This window comes from Stegastes partitus, unplaced genomic scaffold (assembly GCF_000690725.1).
Source record: "Stegastes partitus isolate 25-593 unplaced genomic scaffold, Stegastes_partitus-1.0.2 Scaffold1161, whole genome shotgun sequence".
Lineage (NCBI taxonomy): Eukaryota > Metazoa > Chordata > Actinopteri > Pomacentridae > Stegastes > Stegastes partitus.
This window is the reverse complement of record NW_007578892.1, coordinates 122016-143192: the sequence shown is the minus strand read 5'-3', so window position 1 is coordinate 143192 and position 21177 is coordinate 122016. Positions and strand designations below refer to the sequence as shown.

The window sequence follows — 21177 nt, the reverse complement described above, 5'->3', positions numbered from 1 at the left end:
TACATACTTGACGTAGAAATACCAACACAATAAGTTAAAAATACTTCACAATATGGGTCAAGAGAACTTCATATAAGCCTTCACTTCATCTGCTAACTCTGTTTCCACTGTTTTCTGACATATTGTGAATAGAAATGTGCTTCTCTGCAGCACTACACAACAACAGTCGTCTGAATGCATTTTCTATATAATAATAATAAAAATTGTCGAATGACACCAACACACGGACAAAAGAAAATCTGAGAAACTTCCAGCTGCAGAAAGCTCTTTATTGTTGCTTCCCACTTGATGAACTGTATATGTTACAATGTTGGAAAGAAAAGCAAAGAATCAAAGGGAGCAGTGCAGTTAGCATTAATTTTTCTAACATTTCTCGTTATGATTTGAACCTCTACGTGGGTTAGCTGTAGCGATGCCCCGATCAGCAGGGCAGAGGAGGCTCCCTCGAAAACAAACCACAAACTTAAACAAGAAAAACCCCAAACCTGACATCTTTAGACAAAAAGATTGAGACTTATTTTAGGGGACTGAGATGCCTGTGCGTCTGAACCCAGCACGGCGACAAACCACCTTCCACAAGGTGAGGTACCCAAAGCTAACAGTCAGTCCTACACTCCCCCTGCTTCACTCAGTCTAGTTCAAATGAAGAATGATTGCTAAATTAGGAAAATAAATTAGAAAGTAAATAAGATGACACTGTAAAAACTGCTAATCTTAAAAAAATTTAAAGAAACAGATAGCAACAGTTTACACTGTTCATATTCAGAATCAGTTGACTTAATATAAACAAACACCTATAACATTTTAAAAATCAAAAAAAAAGAGGGGAAGAGGGTGGATTCAGTGTCAAATCTAAAAATCTACTGAACAACCAAAGCACACAGTTGTTGAGCTAAACGACAGGGAGGAGACGAGGAAGCCAATCGGGTGCTGCCTGCTCCGTGGAAATGACTGTAGATTAACAGAAGATCTACAGGTTTCAGTAGATGACTGGAGTTCCTCAACCAGACAGCAGGGCGGCGCCATATTCATCAGCTGTATTTCCTCAATCAGAAAGCAGGGTGGCGCCATATTCATCAGCTGTAATTCCTCAATCAGATAACAGGGTGGTGATGCAAATTTCTGGGATGCAGTTCCTCAGTTGGCCACTAGGGCGACGCCACATCTATCAGCTGGATTCCTCAGTTACACAGCAGGGCACTGCTGCACATTTCTAGTTTGTAACTCTTCTGTCGAGCGGCAGGGAGGTGCTGCCGAACAATTTTAGGCTGTAATTCCTTGGTTAGGCACCAGGGCGGCGCCAGATTAATCACCTGTAATTCCTCAATCAGATAACAGTGTGAAGAATTTTATGTTCGTACTCTTCCATCAAACAGCTGGTCAGTGCTGCACATTTTTGGGCTGTAATTCTTCTGTTGGAGAGCAGGGTGGCGCTGCTGAACACTGCAAGGCTGCAATTCCTTGGTCAGACAGGAGGGTGGCGCTATAACTTTGGTTCAGACAAGAGGGTGCTGCTGCACATTGGGGTCGACCAATCATCTGCCTGAGCGATTGTCATATTTTGAATCTTTCCAATTACCAGTAAGATTTTTTATTACGGATTCCTAATGAAATAAATTAATTTAAAAACAAGTCACTATGGCTGTGATGCAGCCTCCTCATGATCTGTAGTCATAACTTGGTGCTCTTCAGGAATGTAATTAGTTATAAGTCACAAATAATAGCCTCAACACTGAGGGATAAGTGTCGAAAAGTTGTCTTTTCAAAAACATATGTACATTTTATTCTAAAATTGTACACCATGTATTTTAACTTTAAATCCAAATGTATATTGCTTGTAAATATTGGTCACCGGTCAGCGTGATTACGAATAATATAAATCAGCTCCGTCTGCCCCTACTGCGCATTTCTGTTCTGTAATTCCTCAACCAGCCAGCAGGGCGGCGCTGCACATTTCTGGCCTCATGGACTAAGGCACTAAGTCTTTCATTGGGTTATTCTTTATGTCTTCAATTCAAACTGCAGCCACCGCAGCTGAATGGAGAAGATGGTAACTAAATGTTGCATCAGAGAAAACAAAAAACATCAACTTTCCTTTTTAAATTAAGATATTTTGCCCCATAAGAAGTCTGACTTTATGTAACAAGGTGATTTATTTAATATTGAAAATGTTTCTAAAACAATATGTTTGACGTTTTGGGAAATGTACGTATTTGCTGTGTCGCAAAAAGTTAGATGTTAAGATTAATACCACATTCCCATATCTCATATGACATTACTGCCCGCAGTTGGTTAGCTTAGCTTAGCATAAGCATCCAAGACTGTAAAAAGTGGAAAAAAGCTTGTCTGTCTAACAGCACGTCCACAAGTCCTGCAAAACCACAATTTGTCATTTTTGCATTTTGGGTTTAACACAAACCAAACAAACCAGATGTGACGTGTTTTGGGGTAACTGGTAAGCTAGCCGTTTTCCCTTGTTTTCTGTCTTTATGCTAAGCTAAGCTTACTAGCGGCTGGTGTTAGTTTTATATGAGAGTGGTATTGATCTTCTTGTCCAACTTGGTGGGTAATTTCCCAAAACTTCAAATTATTGCTTTAAAAAAAGTAGGTTTTAAATGATTAACTGATTGGTTGACATGTTTGGACCAATCAGACCAGTCGTTCATTGTGTCTTGTTCCACCTCAGCTCCACCCAGGCTTCGTCTCCTCTTCATTAAATGTAGATTTTTCGGACTCTTTGCACAGAAAGCGATGGCAGTGAGCAGAAAACTAAAAATCCAGAGTTCAATAAAACGTCAGAAGTCGGCGGATGGCGTGACAGGATGCACGTCCATGTTTTTCTACTGCAGTTGGCCTTTCACAATAAGGGAACTTCAGCTCCGGCTGGTTTTCAAAAAAGCTCAAACAACAGAAAGTATTATTAAAAACTCAGTGACGAGCTTTTCAGTCAGTAACCAAAAAGTGTCCGAGGTTGCGTCTACGTGTCAGCGCTAACAGCTTCTGATTGGTCCTGGCATCTTGAGTGTAGAGTTACCATTGGCTGGCTGAGCAGAGGGGGCGGGGCATCAGGAGGTCACGACCTGGACGTAGTTGGCGGGATAAAGGCCGACCTGACCTCCGGCCAGCTGACCTTTACACCAGCCCTGCTCGTCCTCCTCCCCCAGCTTCAGCAGCTCCTCGCCTGGATGGAGGAGAACCAGAGTCAGTCCAGTTTCACACATTTAATTAAAGTCAAAGCGACTGTGACTTTTTCAAGTTAAATACAGAAAAGGTCGTCCAGTTTGCACATTATGCCACTTTTAGCGTGCCGATTCCATTGTAAGACTTTATCGATTACCTTCAAGGCTCTTGTACACCTTTTCACCAGCTAGAAACAATAAAACAAAGCAAACTGCCTTGAATTCAGTTTTCTTCCAGGAATGGGTCACATGACATGATATAGTGATGTAATAACAATAAAACCCTATCAGACAGTGAACATCAGTGTGTTTGTTTCCAAAACCTTTAGTTTACTAAATCAGGGTCAGCAGCATTTCCAAAAGTCACATTTTTTGGGGTCCTAAAACTCTGAATTAGTGCAGACTTCAGGTGTAGCTCCATCAGTTCTGTGCTTTAAAATAAAGACGTGTTGGTGCATTTGCATCAGGAGCGACCTGCCTCACATCATCATCCTCATTTAATAAAAGGTGAAAGAGGAAGCACTGCCATGATGAAGAAAATAAACAGTGCAGCAAGTGAGGCCACCTGTCTCAGTCCATCAGGGATCTGGTCCTGGTTCAGGCTAAGCCGAGCTGAGCTGGGCTAAGCTCTGAGCTCCGTCCCCCTGTGCCTCCATCAGGTTCTATTAACTCTGCTGTTCTGACCCACATGAAGCTCGACCGCCTGCAGAGTCCCGATGCTAAAACCTCGACGCTAGAACCTCGACGCTGGACCATGCAGTGGTGTTAAAACAAAATACAACAACCAGAGTTCCTGTAAAGAGCAAAGATCTGAGAGTTTCAGCCTCTTGACTCAGAGTTTAAGTGTCAGCTGCAGAGTTTTCTGTTTCCAGCAGAACAGAACTTTATCATCAAACCAGTCACCAAATGAGAAGATAAATTCCACGTGATATCTGCCAGATTTATATTTAAAAGTTCCTCTTAAGTTAAATCAACTTCTACTTCTAAGCAACCATTAAATGCTTTCAGATAATAACTGATGTCAAACTGATTTAATCGGCTTTAAAGTCGGACAAGTTTTTACAGTCTTCAGCAAATAAGTTGATGAACTTTCTGCCTTAAATTTGTTTTTAGTGTTTAGAACACGATGTTTGCAAAAAAAAAAAAAAAAGTAAAGTCTTCAAATTTTACAGTATTTCACTGTTTTTAAATCTATTATTTCTGATCATTTTTGCTTCTTATGTTACAGATTTTATTTTCATGGTGTAATCAGACTCATATTTCACATGTCTATGAGATATTAACAGCTTCACCAAAGAGTGTTTTTCCCTCAAAACTTGGTTTAGTTTCAGTCAAAGTTCCAATGATCCAATATACCAGCACAAATCAAATATCAGAGACAAACTAAAAGCACATTTGTGCATCAGAATTTAGTTTTTCTTTTCCTTTAAATACAAAAATGATACTCATCTTCTGAGCATCAGCACATACAGAGTGATATTAATGTCACAATCAGCTGATCAAAGAAAAACAAATCTGTGTAATAATGACATTAATCCACCTTGATTCTTTTATTCCTGTTTCATTTCATGCAGCTGCCTTCACTGGACTTACCTGCGACGTGAGCTCAGATTATTCAGTGATAATCACATAAAGCAGAGCTGATAATGTCACAACATGCAGTGATCAGGAAGATAAAACCACTGGATGCTCTGTTTCCTTGAATGAAGCAGGTTAAGGATTAAATTAAAAAAAAAAAAAAGAAGAAGAAGAAGCCTGGTTTTTCATTTTTAACTACATGAAAAAACTGCAAAAGCAAAAAGAAAAGTTTCATCAAAATAAAAGCATTAATCATCTGGAATTTAAATTATTATTATTATTTGTTGTTGTTGTACTTAAAATGCTTTTATTTCCAAACAGAAGATGTCACGTTGCTTCGCATCCGTCGCACATCAAGTACTGATGAAACATTTAGAATGATCCAACATAAAGTCACAGAATAAATCAGCTCGCTTTATTTACCACAAAACATTCAGTTTAACTTTACAGAATGGTTCAAATCTTCTCTTTTAGAAAAGTTACATTTGCTTTTGTCCTCGTGGAGCCAAACACAGACCGTTTTATGAATCTCCTGAAGCTGCTGAGCTTCTTTTGAGCTTTACTTAAACAAACACTGCACATCATTACAAACACACCGTCCCAGCATGAAGCATGGAGGTGGCAGCATCACGATGCCCACCGTGCGTCGTATCATGATGTGGCGTATGATATAGCAAATACTTATTTATTTAATGATTTAACAAATGCTGAGATGATTCTGTGACTCAGACGGACTCATTATTGTCACATTGGTGAACCAACAGGAGCTGAACTGACAGACAGTCTGAGGGAAGTCATGTCCTGCATCACAGTCTCGCTGCATTTAATGATCATGTCTGAAACCAAGAGTTTGACATGAGTGTGTAAATGTGTTAGATGAGGCATCACGGGTGGGAAAAAGGAAACAAACTTATCATTTACCTTCTGAAATAATCACTTTTTCTTCTTGTGTTCTGGATGTTTACTGTTCAAGAAAACTGTCGTTTCTTAAAATTGTACAGAACAGCTACAAAGTTGATATGAAGGTTTGTTTTAGATTGAATGTTCTTATTTAACTGATTAATATCTTTTAGCTAATTGCTTTTTTTAAGAAATAAAATATTATGTAACGTGTACACACATTACATAATGTTTACAGACACTACAAAGCCTGAAACTAAAGAAGCACCTTCAGGCTGAATCTCTTCTTTAGAGTCTGTGATGTTTCTACTTTTTAAAAAAAATAAAATAAACATTCATATTTCTAAAAATGTTTAATGTTTATTTGTATGAACTGTATTTTATGTACTAAATATATATATATATATATATATATACACACACAGACAATGGATTAAAAAGTAGCTGTGAGTGATTTTTGCTTCTGAACTGATCTCATGATCTTATTAATGAACTACTTTCACGTGATTCTTATTTTTAAATGATAGTTTTCATGTGATTCTGTGTCTTGAGACAAACAGCGACCTAACAGGGTTACATGACTGAGTCCTTAAACTGAGACGTCTTTGTCATTATTACAGGAAAAATGTCCTGTGATACTTCATTTATTAACTAAACATGATGTGCAACCAAAATACTACAGATGTAAATTTACTGGACAGTCTCTGAAAACATGACATTAATTCGTAAATGTCTACAAATATGACAGTACAAAGCTAGTTTCTGTGTTTTGTAATTAGTGAGAAAGAGATAAATGCTGTTATAGCCACTGTGTTTACTTTGTTTAATGCAACTGAATTTACCATATAGTTGTGATTATTTACATATTTTACTTCATTGTAGGTCATTATTTTATTATCACTACATTTTCTGACAAAAGGAACAAAAATATCAGTTTATGATCGTCTAAACTCACATTTAAATGATATTCATGTGGAGACAAAAAGCTCCTAAACAAGCTGTAAACTTGCAATACACAAAAAAAATGGCAAAAAAACCTAATATCACTGCTGAAACAGGCGCTGAATCAGGAGTTAAGTTGTGATTTTGAGCTAGGAGACCTAAAAATACGACCAAACATCGACGCTTTCTGCTTCTACAAGTCCAACATCAGACACTAACCACACAAAGACTGTAGGTTTTGTTCCACACGTCCTTGGTGCAGCTCAAAATGTAATTTTTTTGCACATTTTATGGAACAAAAACGTTCATAAAAGTGACCAGCCATCCCGGTGATGCCTCTCCTCTACAGCAGCGTTAGTAAAGTGTTAATACCTGCTTTAAAGCTCAGCTCGTCCGCCTCCTGTCCTGTGTAATCATACAGCGCTCGGACTCGGACTCCTTCTACCTGCTGCTCCTCGTCGTCCTCGGCCTCCCCGACGCCGTTCACAGCCAGAGCCTTCTTAGGACTCTCATCGTCCGACCAGTCCGAGGAATAATCCTTCACCCTGAGGAACGAGAGAGAGGAAGAAGGTGAGGTCTAACCAACCCTCCTGCTGCTCCAGAAGTGAAACATCTCATCACCATTCTCACTAAATGTTCTTTTAACCCTTTGACGGACAAAACCAGCCGCTGGGTTTAAAACACCGTCTCTCTTTTTTATTTTTTATTAAAATCACCAAAGTTACACCATTCATCAGCGTCACCAGAGTCCTGTTCATTCAGGAAACTTATCTGAGATTAAAATCAGGATATTTCATCCAAATCATATAAAGAGCCAAAAATAAATCGTGTCCAGATTCTGGAGAAACCAAAAACCAAACCAACGGTCACATGACAAAGATTCAGGAGCTGTTCGGCTGAACTGCAGGCAGCGTTTACAGACAGGAGACAAGGATGGAAACACATTAAAAACATGTTTTATGTTTCTGGTATTAGTCATATCTGTAGGCACTGGAATAATGTTAATTCCAGGTTTTAAATAATATAGAATTTTTATTTTACTTAATAATTGATGGCATTGTGACTATCACACTGCATTAAAGATATTTCTGAGTTCTCTCTCCTTCCAGTCATGGTTGTGCTGTTTCCACACAGGTGCAGGACTTTATATTGTTGAGAAAAATGAGCCCACAGTAAGTGAAAATGAGCGAAACAAAACAAGACAAAAAAGTACAGAACCTGCTTATAGAGTTAATACGCAAAAAGATGAGCATTCCCAGATTCCCTGGGTGCTTCTCTCCGTTCCTCTCCGGGTTACTGAGCATTGGTTGTAAATAAACTCTGCAGCTTCGTCACACGTCTCCTGGAAACGTCCGCTGGCGTCATCACGGACGTCCAGCCGAGAAGAGACAGTGTGAGAATGTCACCGAGTCTGGAAACCGGCTCAGAGACACGAAAACCTGAAGTCGCTCCGGAGGCATCGCTTCACATTGACTCACGCTCATTGACTCACTCCAAGTCTTTGCCCTTATATTGAATATTTCCCATCATTAGAACTTGTTTTTATTTCCTCCAGAACAGAAGCGGTTCTCCACAACGCGACTCTGTAAACAGATTTACATCCTCGTAAAGCGTGGAAGACTTTTAGAAACACAAACACACACACAGCTCTCTAGCTACTAATTACAGCGTGTTGTGTGCAGGATGTGAACTCCTCAGGGTGACTACAAGGCAACAGCATGAGTACACTACATGCTGCTGCTATTTCTGTCACACACACACACACACACACACACACATAATTGCAGTGTTGTGTTTAGTCTGGACTAAACAGCCCACAGGTACGAGCTCCTCTAAAACTTCACAGAAACAACAAACACAGCCGACTGTCTTCTTCATTAAGCACAACATGTGTTGGCGTGTTTGTGTGCATGTTTTGTGTGTGTGTGTGTGTGTGTGTGTGTATTTGTGTGTGTGCGTGCAGAGGACGTGGAAAAACTCTAGAAAACTCTCCTGCAGACTCACTCTGAACACATTTCTGACTTCTGCATCCAGATAAAAACCCAGATGAGACAGATGAGAGCTCAGATTCTGATTCCAGCTCCTCATCTCTGCCTGGAGTTTAGTGTTTTGTTGACATGAAACAATCCCGGCTGAGTGTGAGTGTGTGTGTGTGTGTGTATGTGTGTGTGTGTGTCCTCCTACCTGCCCGTATCCACGGTGATGGGACTCGGCGGGGCGTCGCCTCCGCCCGAGGAGACGATGTTGGTCAGAGTCACCACGTTCTCCTCGGAGCGTCCGGAGCGTTCCTTCCTGCTGATGGAGCGACTCGCCTCCGGAGACCACTCCTGAACCAGAACCAGAACCAGAATCAGAAGGTTGCCTTGGTTGCATGAAACCCACAGTGCTCACGAAGGGTTAGTAGAACAACAAGACAGAAGCAGAGTTAGTACGTAATAAATACAAAATCCTGATTTAAGAGGTATTAAAGCTTAAATAGAATTTAATACAACAACAACAACAACAACAAAACAGTGGCATCACATTTACATAAAATATAAATTACAGTATTGACAGAATTACACATAGTTAGCTGCTGTAACACAACAAGCTGCTTCCATCACTACATTCTAAAACAAATTTACTACTTTTCACGTTTCCTTCATGAGGCAGGCGAGCAGGAGAAGCTTCAACCAGACTCTGAAAGTTCAGCACCGAATCTAATAAACTTCAGAAGTTTGATCAGTGCGATCGACAAATACGTTCTTATTTTTTTAAATCATCTGAGAAGGACTCTAATCAGCAAAGATTTATACACTTTGTGCTTCGTTTTTCCACCATTTCAGAGGATGTTGCTCTGACTTCTTGCATATTTTTGATTTAAAAGATTTTGTCAGAGATTTATTGAAGGTCTTTGACAGAATTCAGAGTCAAAAACATACAAGAAGTCAGTGTAGCATCCTTTGAAATGATGGAAAAATAATACATGAAGTGTGTAAATCTCGGCTGATTAGGACACCTGATTGTTTCATCGTGACAAAGACGAGTTTCAGTGAATCTATTGAAGAATATTGAGAGTTATAGGAGTGACTGGAAGACACTATACGCCACAGTATAGATGATTTTTACAGTTTTGTTCACAACTGTATGTGATGTTCAGGATTTAAACAGCTTTAGCAGAAGGTTATATCCTGCTACTGCAGAACTTCACCATTATCTAGTATTCCTGTTCTACATTTGACGTTTCCTGGACATGGACACACTAAATTCTTTTCAAACATATTAAATACACAACGGTATTTCTAGTATGAGTGCAGGAACACACCCGAAACCAAACCTTACACCAGCAAGAAAGAAAGTTAAATCTGACCAACGTGCACTCTGTCTCTGAAAATATGAATCTTCAAACACACACACTTCATATACCAACAGGGTTCAGGTGTCTGGAGATACACGTCCTCGTATTTACAGCCTCAGAGCGTCTAACTGCAGCTCGGTCATGTCCTCACAGAGATAGAAATAACTACACAATAATTACTGCTCCTCCTCGCTCCTTTAAAAGTCTGATTCTTTAGGTTATGAATGAATGTAGCTGACAGAGAGTCCTAACAAGTACTGGAATCAAAGTGTGGATGTGTGTGTGTGTGAGTGTGTGTTTGTGTGTGTTTGTGTGTGTGTGTGTGTGCATGTGTGTGTGTGTGCATGTGTGTGTCGGGACAAAGCCTCTCTGTTTGTGTGTCTGTGGGAACATCAGGAGATTCCTCAGAGGACAGAAGAGACGCCAGAGTCTCTAAAAGAAGTGAGGAAGTTGCAGTAAATAAGCGTTTATCTCACTGTTTACTGCGCTAGAGAAATACTACGACGTTTCCATGTGCAAAAAACTCTTTGAATGTGAAGGAAAAATCATGTGTTTGTGCGGTTTTATAATTCTAAGGCAACAAACAGCTGAATGATCCTTTACGCTGTTAAACTTTATACAGTGCAGCTGCTGTTTTTATTACTAACTGGCGCCCAAACTGGTGACATTCAGTGTGTTAATTTTAACCACAAGGATTCAAGTTCTTTACTTGTAGGTAAAACATGAAGGTAGAAGTCCAGGTTTGGTCCCTCTGACTGATATATTATGATATATAAAGGACAGAATGAGATTATTAACAGAGAAGCATCGGTCATTGTTGTAGCCTCTATAGGTTTGATCTGCTTTATATCTACTTTTATATTCAGGGACCGAAGAGAAATCTGATTAACGAGAGAGAAAAGAAGAAAAAACAATGTTCTGTTACATAAATCTACTTAAACTTTTCACTGTTGCTGAGATATTGGATCATTTTATTGACAGTTTAAAGAGAAAAAAATACTATTTGTTGGAGCTTTTAACAGCTAAAAAAGTGATTTAAAAAAAAAACAGCAGATATTTGTAAAATGATTATATTTTTAGCTAATTTAGATACAGAAGCAGTGAAAAAATAGAGTTATGATACAAAAATCTGTTTCTAATTTTTCTCTCATCTTTAATTTTTGCTGAGATATTAATATTATTTTATTGAAATGAAAAATCAGAGCACTTTAAAGGAAAAAGAGGTTTGAACAACTCATGAACATCTAAAATATGACGTTGATCAAATACTGAATTTTAGAATAGTCCAAAAAGGTTTAATCTGTAACTATGCGTTGTATTTTGGACGTGGATGGAAGAACAATACTTCAGCAAATGTACTTCCCTCCACTGTTTTATTATAATCTAAATAAATGATGTTTATTGATCCATTTAATTCCTCTTGTAGGAGCTCACAACTGTAAGCTGCTGCATAAACATGTAATCAATGAAAATATAGTAAACCAGCAACGATAATCCATCCGTTATCTATACACCGCTTAATCCTCATTAGGGTCATGGGGGGCTGGAGTCTATCCCAGCTGACTCAGGGTGAAGGTAGGGGACACCCTGGACAGGTCGCCAGTCTATCACAGGGCTACCAGCTGCGATAATATCAAATCTATTTTAACAGGAGAAGATATTTCCTCATAAGATCTTTACTAAACGTTTGCATACAGTTTATTTGGGATTTGCAGCACAGTCGTGTGTCTGACCGACTCCTTCAGAAACATGTTTCACAAATCAGCTTAGAAATTCCTGAAAGCAGAGATTAAAGCATCCTTCTGCACAAACACTGTTGATACATGGATCAGTGTTTATAATGCAGCCGCCTGGAGGAGCAGAAATACAGATTTAAACAGCAGCTGAAAGAGATCCATCATACTGAAGGACTTCTATACTGCTGGACTTCCCGTAATCAATACTGACTGACATGCAGGCGACCAGCTCATCGTTCTCATCTACAAATACATCCATTGATCCAAAAAAAGATTCCAATTAGCTCAGATTTTTGGTGTTTTATGGATTTAACTGAAGGCATCTCGACTTGTAAACATACATTTCTATGTAAATTGTACATTTTTATTCATTTTTGCTTTACAGCCGATGCTTGGAGCTCTGATCAACTGTTTTCATCTTTTGATTATAGATATTCACATGGTAGAGGTATCTTCTCAAGCCAGTTTTAGTGATTTTTAGCTTCTTTTTTAATAAAATTCTTACAGTCTATTCTTTAAATTTGTAAAGAAAAAACTATATATAAATGAACTAAACTTGAAACCCTGCTGACATCACGATTGTCAGCTTGTCAGATTTAACTAAATAGTAGGTGATAAATGGAGCCTAGAGAGTCAACATATAAAGCAATGTAGTTTAAAACAAGAACGAAGCATTAAATCCACCAAAGGATGTTGTTATTTAATGTAGTTCTGAGTCATAGTTTTTTTGTATTTGTATTAAAAATGTGCATTTTTCTACAGATTCTGAATATCTGAATTAGCTTCAGTTCTCATTTCCAGCTGTTTTCTTCTTGTTGCTTGTTTTATTTCCAATTTAACAGAGTTTTGTTGTAGTTTTAACTTTTTTTTTTAAGATGGCAAATAAAGAGCCTTCATGACTGATTTTTGGTGGACAGAAAGCAGGAATGCTGTTTGGAAATATTTCAGATTTGAGGCGAAAGACCACAAATATTTGAAGAACACAAGTGAACCCAACATGCAGACGTTGGTTTGGAGCAGCAAAAAGGTGCAAACACCACTGAATACATAACATTGCACTGCTCTCTGGGTGTTTTATTTGCATTTTATTGCCTTCTGAGTGTGTGACAACCTCAAGAAGTCTTTTAGTAAAAACCTAAAATTTTAAACCTTGTGGCATCTTTGTCCCTGTGGTTTCTAATGTTCACATTTTTCAAGGTGTTGCATCAAAGTTAGAGATTCCACCGGAGCAGACAGAGACGTGGTAATATTTAGTCTGCTGTCAGGGATACCAGAGGAATCCAGTCTGCTCCTCTGGTATTCACACCAGTTGGTAAAAGATAAAATAACAGCTGAATATTTGCATGAAGAATCGCGGGTCATCACGTGTCTCCATCTGCATTTTTGTGCACATGAATCTGATGTTTTGGGTTTTTTTATTGCAGCTGATTCATCTTAAATTTAAATTGCAAATCACAAACTTTCCTTAAACAGGCTTTACAGTCATGTCGTCTTCAATTCAGATCAGGATCCTAAAGACAACCGTTAACGGGAAAAGAAATGAAAGGACTGAGGTGGAATGGATGGAAAGTCGTGCAGCAGATGTCAGGTTCACAGTTTAGACAATTAGCTCTCAGACTAAACCGTTTTTCAGCTGCGTGGCCAAAACCGTCTGTGCCGAAGCTCATCCGTTTGAGCTGTGAACTCTACTAACAGCTACCTGGGGTCCAGTTTCTGCATTTCAAGACTCAAGAGTTTAGATTTTTCACATGCTCATGTAACAGGATGAGTCATGTAGCAGCAGTTTCATATTAAATATATATGTATTGTTTTACTAGTTATACATATTGTATTATATATACATATTATTTTACCGTTTTTTATTATTACTTTTAATTAATAGAAATCCACAAAATCTAGCTTGCATTTGGTTTTGGTGTGGAACCTTTCACTTGGGGGTCTTAGTACCCCACATTCGTTTTTGGTTACACACCATACCCCTATAAATGAGTTTTTCCCGCCTTGCCTCTCCCCTTTTGTACATGTATCCGACGGGAGAGGTAAGCGAGACTGTGCTGCTGTTTTCTGTGTGTCAACTGATATACATAATTTCATTTATAAGTTTACTTTCCCAGTTCTGATATGTTGTTCTGTCATTTAATTTCTGTAGCAGTACGAACTGAGACTGACAGAGGATTTTGTGGTTGTTTTCTCGTCTGTCAAGTTTGTCAAGTGTCAATACGAGATCGCCTCAAAAAAGATCGGTGTTCATCACAACGCAGTGCAGACTCCACCGGTTACACTCATAGAGAACAGGCAGGGAAATATAAAGTTACTGCAATAACAAGAAGACATGATAAAAAAAAAGAAACCTTCAAAAATAGAACGAGTCGTAGATAATAAGGAGCAAAGGCAGTACTACACTTTAGAGCTTTACGTGTCACCTCTTTTGTCTGATCTGAAACTCAAGGCTGCAGGTCTGGAGGTATGACGGTCAGTGTGTGGCTGCGGAAACACAGAAGTGGAGGGTGGGAGGCAGGACTCCAGAGGATCCTATCTCTATTATACCTGAACAATCAGGTCTGCAGATCTTTTCACGGACAGAAAACAGGACAATAGAGCGTTCACAATGATTCCTGACTGGTCCGTGGGCGTGGAGCAACACAACATACAATACCACTTACATCATCCTCCCTGGGATCAGAGCACTTCCTGGAAGCAAAAATAAAACAAAAAAAACTTCTGCTTTTTGGGCTTCTCTCGTCCCTTCAGAGTGACACAGCAGCTGATTTGTTCACGTTATTCTCTCTGACATAAAAACTCCTCACCTGCCTGAAACACCTCGTTTGAAGTCCAGGCTTTTCTTCTTCTGTTACTCATCGATGTCATCGCGTAACACATCTGCATAGTTCCTGACTAGCAGCTCAAATATCTCTAAAATGTCTCAGCCGCAAGTTCAACGTCTGGCTGCAAGAGTGAACACAGCAGGCTTCATGCACTCCCAGCATCTGAGGAACTGAACACCCGGTGGATTACTTTTGCCACAACAGAAGGGAAAATTCTGATGCTGTGTTCGCACGATGAGGGACGAAGTTACAAAACGGCCCTGCGTGAAGTCTTGAAGTGTTTTTGTTGACATAAAAAAAAGCAAAACAACACCACAAAAATGTACGGTTAAATAGCACTGAAGAATATGTTTTTCTTCCATTTTTCAGACAAAGGAGAACAAAAAGTGGAAATGTTCAAGAAAATATGTGATATTGTGCCACACACTGCGCACCGGTTTATCGCTTCACGTCAACGGCTTCCATTGAAACTAACACTAACTATTGGTGTTGGCGTGTTGCACAGCTAATGCGGCTAACGCTAACACGACCACAGTCCAGAGCTACGTAGAGACTTTCACACTGAGGGATGAAAACGATGCAGAACGTAGCAACTCCTGCAAGAGTCTCCTTGTTCTGGGTCCAAACTTGTGCAATTTCTTAACTTTTTTTTTTTGTTTTATTAGCAGCCAATAGCTGTTAAAGTGCTACGGCTACACATAGAGATCTGGTGCTACAGACAGACGACCAATCAGAGCAGACTGAGCTTTTTAAAGAGACTGTTTCAGACAGAGGCTGCAGCATGAGAAAAACCATCAGAAATCCTCGATAAATAAAAGATTAAGACTGTAAATGAGCGTAATATGGGCCCTTTAAATATTCAGTCGACTGTGCCGACACCTGGATGCTTTCAGGCTGCTACCTTAAGGAGGGCTGGTGGGAATAACAGGGTTTGAAGAAGCACATTTGAAACAAGATGTTGGCATTTCTTCACTTCTTTGAGATTATATTTAAGGTGCACAATCCCCTGATACAAATAAACTAAACCTTTACTGAAACTAAGCTCACATTTAGAACAATCATTTCTTCAACACCACACATGAGTCAGAGCAGGTTGTGATCACGAGTGTTTGATTTTGAACCTTCGCTTGCTTTTACTTCCTTTGCATGACGATCTGTGCAGCCCAGTGCCCAACCCAGGACCAAGTTAGAAGCTGTGCTATTTTAATGCTTCTATTTTTTCATTGGTTGGACAAAAAAAAACAAACAAAAAAACATTTCTTAACATTTGACTGGGTGGTTTGAACCCAGAGCTCCTGCTGGTCCAGGCCAACACAAATGCAAATCCATCTGAAAATGTCATTTTTTTCAGTCTCAACTTTTGCTCCGGCTCTGAACTCGCTCTCCGGAGAGGCCGTCGGTTTTATTGTTGGCCAACCAGCGTTAAACTGAAACGCAGAGATCGAACCACTTCTGTTGTTTTGACGTTTCACTGTGAAATCGACACTTCTTGAATAAACCGTTTAACATTTTGAGACTAGTTTGCTTTCTTTGCAGAGATTCACACAGAAGACTGATTCTGCCCTGAAGTTGTCTCACATCAGTATTAATACAACGCCAGCAGCCGCTTAGCTTAAAAGAAAACAGACCAAAAATAACACATAATACCCTGTTAAATACAAGTTAACACGTCACATGATGCGTGTTTAATTCATGCAGAAAACAACAAATTGCTGTTTTATGGAGAAACCAACAGCTGTAATATTCATGTTTTCTTCTTCTGCCCTTTCTCTCTCTCTCAGCTGCTTCTGCTCATAAAGTCGCACAAAAATACCCCCAAAATACTTTTCTTATAAATTTTAGAGCAGTTGTGTTTTAAACTCAACTGTACAGAAAATGTTTAAAATAACTTCAACGAGATGAAATTAAAAAAGTTTAAACTAGTTTTATGTCTTGAACAGTTTCTTTTTTTCTTACATGCTTCTGTTTTTATTTAAAGCCTTTATTTTTGCCTTTTTGGTAAAAAAAAAAATGTACTTTGCGGAAGCTCATTTGGAAATGTTTAAAAAAAAAAAGACAAAAAAAATGTCTTTCTATATGCGTTGTGTTTATTTATTGTAAAGTCGTGCAGAAGGTTTTTTTAAGTCTTGCACAAAAAAAAATCTTAATTTTGTCTTTTTTTTCCTTTATTTGCACTTGAGAAAATTCTACCCACTTAAAATAGCAAACTGTCATTTCTACACTTTCATATGTGCACAAATTAAACAGATAAAGTATAAAAGCTTTAATTTGTTTTATGTCTTGAACAGTTTCTTTTTTTCGTTTTTGCTTCTGTGGTCTTTTAAAGCCGTTACTGTTGCCTTGTTTTTTTGTTTTTTTTTTTAATTTGCAAAAGTTTTTTTTTAGTTCTTGTCTTATGAAAAAGGAACGGTATCTTATTTCTTGCATGCTTCTGTTTTTATTTAAAGCCTTTATTGTTGCCTTTTGGTAAAAAATTTTACTTTGCAGAAGCTCATTTGGAAATGATTAAAAAAAAAGGAAGACAAAAAATGTCTTTCTATATGCGTTGTGTTGATTTATTGTAAAGTCGTGCAGAAGGTTTTTTAAGTCTTGCACAAAAATAATTTTAAAAAATCTTAATTTTGCCTTTTTTTTCTTTTATTTGCACTTGAGAAAATTTTACCCGCTTAAAATAGCAAACTGTCATTTCTACACTTTCATATGTGTACAAATTAAACAGATAAAATATGAAAGCTTTAATTTGTTTTATGTCTTGAACAGTTTCTTTTTTGCTTCTGTGGTCATTTAAAGCCGTTACTATTGCCTTGTTTTTTTGTTATTTTTTTAATTTGCAGAAGTTTTTTTTTAGTTCTTGTCTTACAAAAAAGGAACAGTATCTTATTTCTTACATGCTTCTGTGTTTATTTAGAGTTTCTATTATTGCGTTTCATCATAATTGTTCTTTGCAGAAGTTCATTCAAGTTCTTGACTTTCAGAAAACTGAACCGTATCTTATTTCTTTACGTCACAGCTGCCGGGGAACTTTTCACCAGTAATTCATATGAAACTCGACTCTGCTCACACGCAGCAGCTCTGTGGAGACACAATCTGTTGTTTGTGCTTTTCAAATCTGTAAATATTTGTTTGTCCTCAGTGGCCGCTGGGCAGAGCCGACGAGAAATCTGTAGATTTCCAGCGTCGACTAAACAAACCGGTGTGAGTCTGTGTGGGACATTCCTGACCCCACTCGGAGCTCTCGGTCACAAAACAAGGCTTTCATCAGAAACCTGTTTAGTATTCGGCTCTGAAACACACACCCAGCCCTGTTTCTGGCCCTTGTGAGGACTCTGCACCGACTCACATTCATTTCCTGGAGATTTACGGACTCGCAGCTACTAGTTTTCCAAACCTCAAACCAAACCTTGGAGCTCAGCTGTGATGATTTACATTATGAGGAGTCGCTCTTTGTTTCCAGGAGGAAGTCGATTCCCCTCAAAGTGGCTGCAAACAGATTAACGTCCCCACAACATGAGCAACTCACGCCGACACGCCCCGGCTGCATCGAGATGCTCCAAGAAAAACAATGAATGAATGCAGTGATGTGTGAACTGAAATACAGCGAGTGTTGTGTGTTTCCTCACTTCGAACTGGGGCCAGTTCATGCTCATGCCCGGTCCGTGGGTGTTCCTCCACCATCGCAGGTCCTCGCTGTCGTTGGCTGCTCGGATGGTTTGACCCAGATCTCTGTACAGATCTGTGAAGCTGGAGGACAAACACGCCGTCAGTCATCACGTCTAACACGCTCTGGATCGGATCTTTGGTCTGAGTTTGTGTCCATGATCGTCTGTCTTTCATCTTTCTTGTGGAATTCATTAAAAAATAATCACAAGTTTGGCTTCAATAATTTTTTGTTCACACAGTCTGAGCTGCAGGAAGTGATGGAGACTAGAAGCTTCTCTGTGCACATCCGGTGAGCGACCCTCCACTGTGGCCGCATGTGAGGTGTTTAGGGAACATCTTAAACTACAGCTGCAACACAAGCTGACATGTTATCACCCTATAAAGGCAGATAAACAAGTGTTTGTTTACATATTAGACCCAGAGAGCAACATTAGCATTGATGTGAAGTTGTATTTGTGTCCAACCGGATGAATTTAGCTCCAATATTTACTTTCTTTGAGTTGTTTTTCTGGCTCTTTAGCTGCTAAATGTGTTCACCAGCCACATAGTAACCGTGTCAGTTTGGTGTTTATTGCTGTGCAGGTCATTTACAGGAAACAGCTGTTTGGAAACAACACGGATGAGAGACTGAACAAAAGCAATGAAAGTTGTCCATCCATTATCTATACACTGCTTAATCCTCACTAGGGTCGTGGGGGGCTGGAGTCTATCCCAGCTGACTCAGGGTGAAGGCAGGGGACACCCTGGACAGGTAACCAGTCTATCACAGGGCTACACTTAGAGACAGACAACCAAGCACACTCACATTCACACCTACGGACAATTTAGAATCACCAATTAACCTCAACATGTTTGTGGACTGTGGGAGGAAGCTGGAGAACCCGGAGAGAACCCACGCTGCACGGGGAGAACATGGAGACTCCACTAAAAGTTGTGATGCAGAAAATAAAAACAATGACCTGAAAGATGCTGAAAACCAGTGACCTCTTTAGCATTAGACACAGTCATAAAAATACATCTAAAGCATCTTCAAAGAGAACTAGAAGACAAAACTTTACACCTTTATTAAAATAAAAATAACCCTCTCATGTGGAGTTGGTCGTATGTGAGGCTCCTTCTGTTTTCCTGCAGCAGGTTCCTGATCGCACCTGTTTGCTCTGAGGGTTTGGCCTTTAAAATCCTGAAACCTCAGTTTAAAGTTGGAATTCCAGATAAGACTACTGTAGGTTGCGTATTTTCTGGTCGGGTTTTATCAGCGCTGTGTCAGTTCGTTCACACTCAGAGGAAACGAAGGAAAACGCTGCATCTGTTCATCGACATCCAGCTTCCAGGAGCTGCAGCCCGAAGGAACGGTTTTCATTTAACACTGAATTTAACAGAGACGCACATTATGTACTCAGCAAACATTTTAAAACTAAGTTAAATAGTTAAATATTGTCCGAGCGCACGTTTAAAGCCACGTTCAGGATTAATCATACACAGGGAGGTGGAGTAGAGTTTCTCAGTGATCGCTGCTAAATTCATAAGTTTTCTGTTTTCTTCTGTTGTCAAACTGAAAGCTGATAAAAAGCAAGAAAAGAAGAGAAAACTTTAAAATAGCAGGTTGATGCTCTGACAGGGTTTAAACTGCAACAATAAAAGCAACAGATAAAACAGGAGGTCATTTCAGTTGTAAATTTTACTGCAGATGAGGTAAAAACTCACCAAACACAGGCTGTGATCCCGGCTGGAGAATTTCACTCCCTTTAACTTATAAACTCTGTTCTTGGTCTTTATAAACACGAGTCATACATTCTGCAGCCTGATTTATTCAGAACAGTCTTCGCTGTTCAGACCTTTTATCATTTTATATGATAAAACTTGCAGATTTTTCAAATTTGCCTTTATAGGAGGTAAAAAAAAAAAAAAAGATATTTTGTAACCTGAAACTGCTATTTTATGTCACCTTAAAACGCTGACAGCAGAAATATCTTTTTTTTTTTTTTTAAACATATATTTATTGAATTTTAACAGTTTACAAATTGCATTGACAAAGCAAAACATATACAATCAACTATAAAATAATCCTCTCCCTCCACCCCAAACAGAAATATCTTTTTATAATTGCATGAGGGAGAAAGTCTGCAATCTAGCAACATCAAACCCATTAAGGAGGGATGCTGCATCATCTAGAAATCGGAAGAAAACATCAGCTTCGTGCCTACAAATGTAAACATATTTTCATTCAAGTCTCTTATTTCTAAGCCTAAATCTCCATTTATTTGTAACTTTGTAAATGAGTCCTGTACCTCAGTGTAGCTCAGAGGTTCATTAAAAGTTTAATAAATAGCACATTTCCTCATCACAAAACTTTAAAAGATATCTACTGTTTGTATTTCCATCGTTTTTTAATCCTGAACTTCTGACACAGAATCTAATGTGATGCTTGTCCAAATCAAAAACCAGAATTATTGTCAGGAAAACAGTGACACTGTGCAAATTTGCATAAAGACTAGTTTTTCTGAACTCGTCTAACAATTAGTAAAATGAAACTATTTCAACATATTTAAAGAATAAAACATCCTTTCAGCCTCTAAACCACACGGAGGTGAGGATTCGTTTTAAAGGCTCTGGTGGTATTGAACTGCAGGTAAATGACAGACTTGATGAGAGTCTGGACTGTAAGTTTGGGGTGAAGTGGCTGTAGGAGGGCAGCAGGTGGTCTGTTATTAGCTGGCTGAGGAACCTGGACACACTCAGACTCACCTCTCTGAGCCATCTAACTGTGACTTTAGAGACGAGAGCGCCTGCCACTGAAGCAGAAGTTCAAGCAGCAAAACAATGACAGAACATAAAATACCTTCAGTAGATTGAAGCTAAAATATCTCCACTGCATGTTTGTTAAGTTGCTCTTCAAAAGAACCACTTGACGGTAAATGTGGTCAATATTTGGACACAGATCTACCGATGGTGGCTCCCATGGCAACAGTAGCTTGTTTAAATAAAATCAGAGGTCAGTGGTTAATCGACAACAGCTTGAG

The 21177-nt window shown here is 38.9% G+C and overlaps 1 protein-coding gene across 1 annotated transcript in view; it reads right to left on the bottom strand.

Moving 5' to 3' along the window:
* Nucleotides 1–244: 244 nt before the first annotated feature.
* Nucleotides 245–21177, bottom strand: part of pacsin3 (protein kinase C and casein kinase substrate in neurons 3) — a 53401-nt gene continuing 32468 nt past the window's right edge. The window contains exons 7-10 of the mRNA XM_008296888.1: nucleotides 18118–18238; nucleotides 8784–8926; nucleotides 6972–7144; nucleotides 245–3181 (exon numbers count right to left, since the gene is read on the bottom strand). Of these exons, the coding sequence (XP_008295110.1) occupies nucleotides 3066–3181; nucleotides 6972–7144; nucleotides 8784–8926; nucleotides 18118–18238 (553 nt within the window). The 3' untranslated portion in view covers nucleotides 245–3065. The remainder of the gene's footprint in view (nucleotides 3182–6971; nucleotides 7145–8783; nucleotides 8927–18117; nucleotides 18239–21177) is intronic.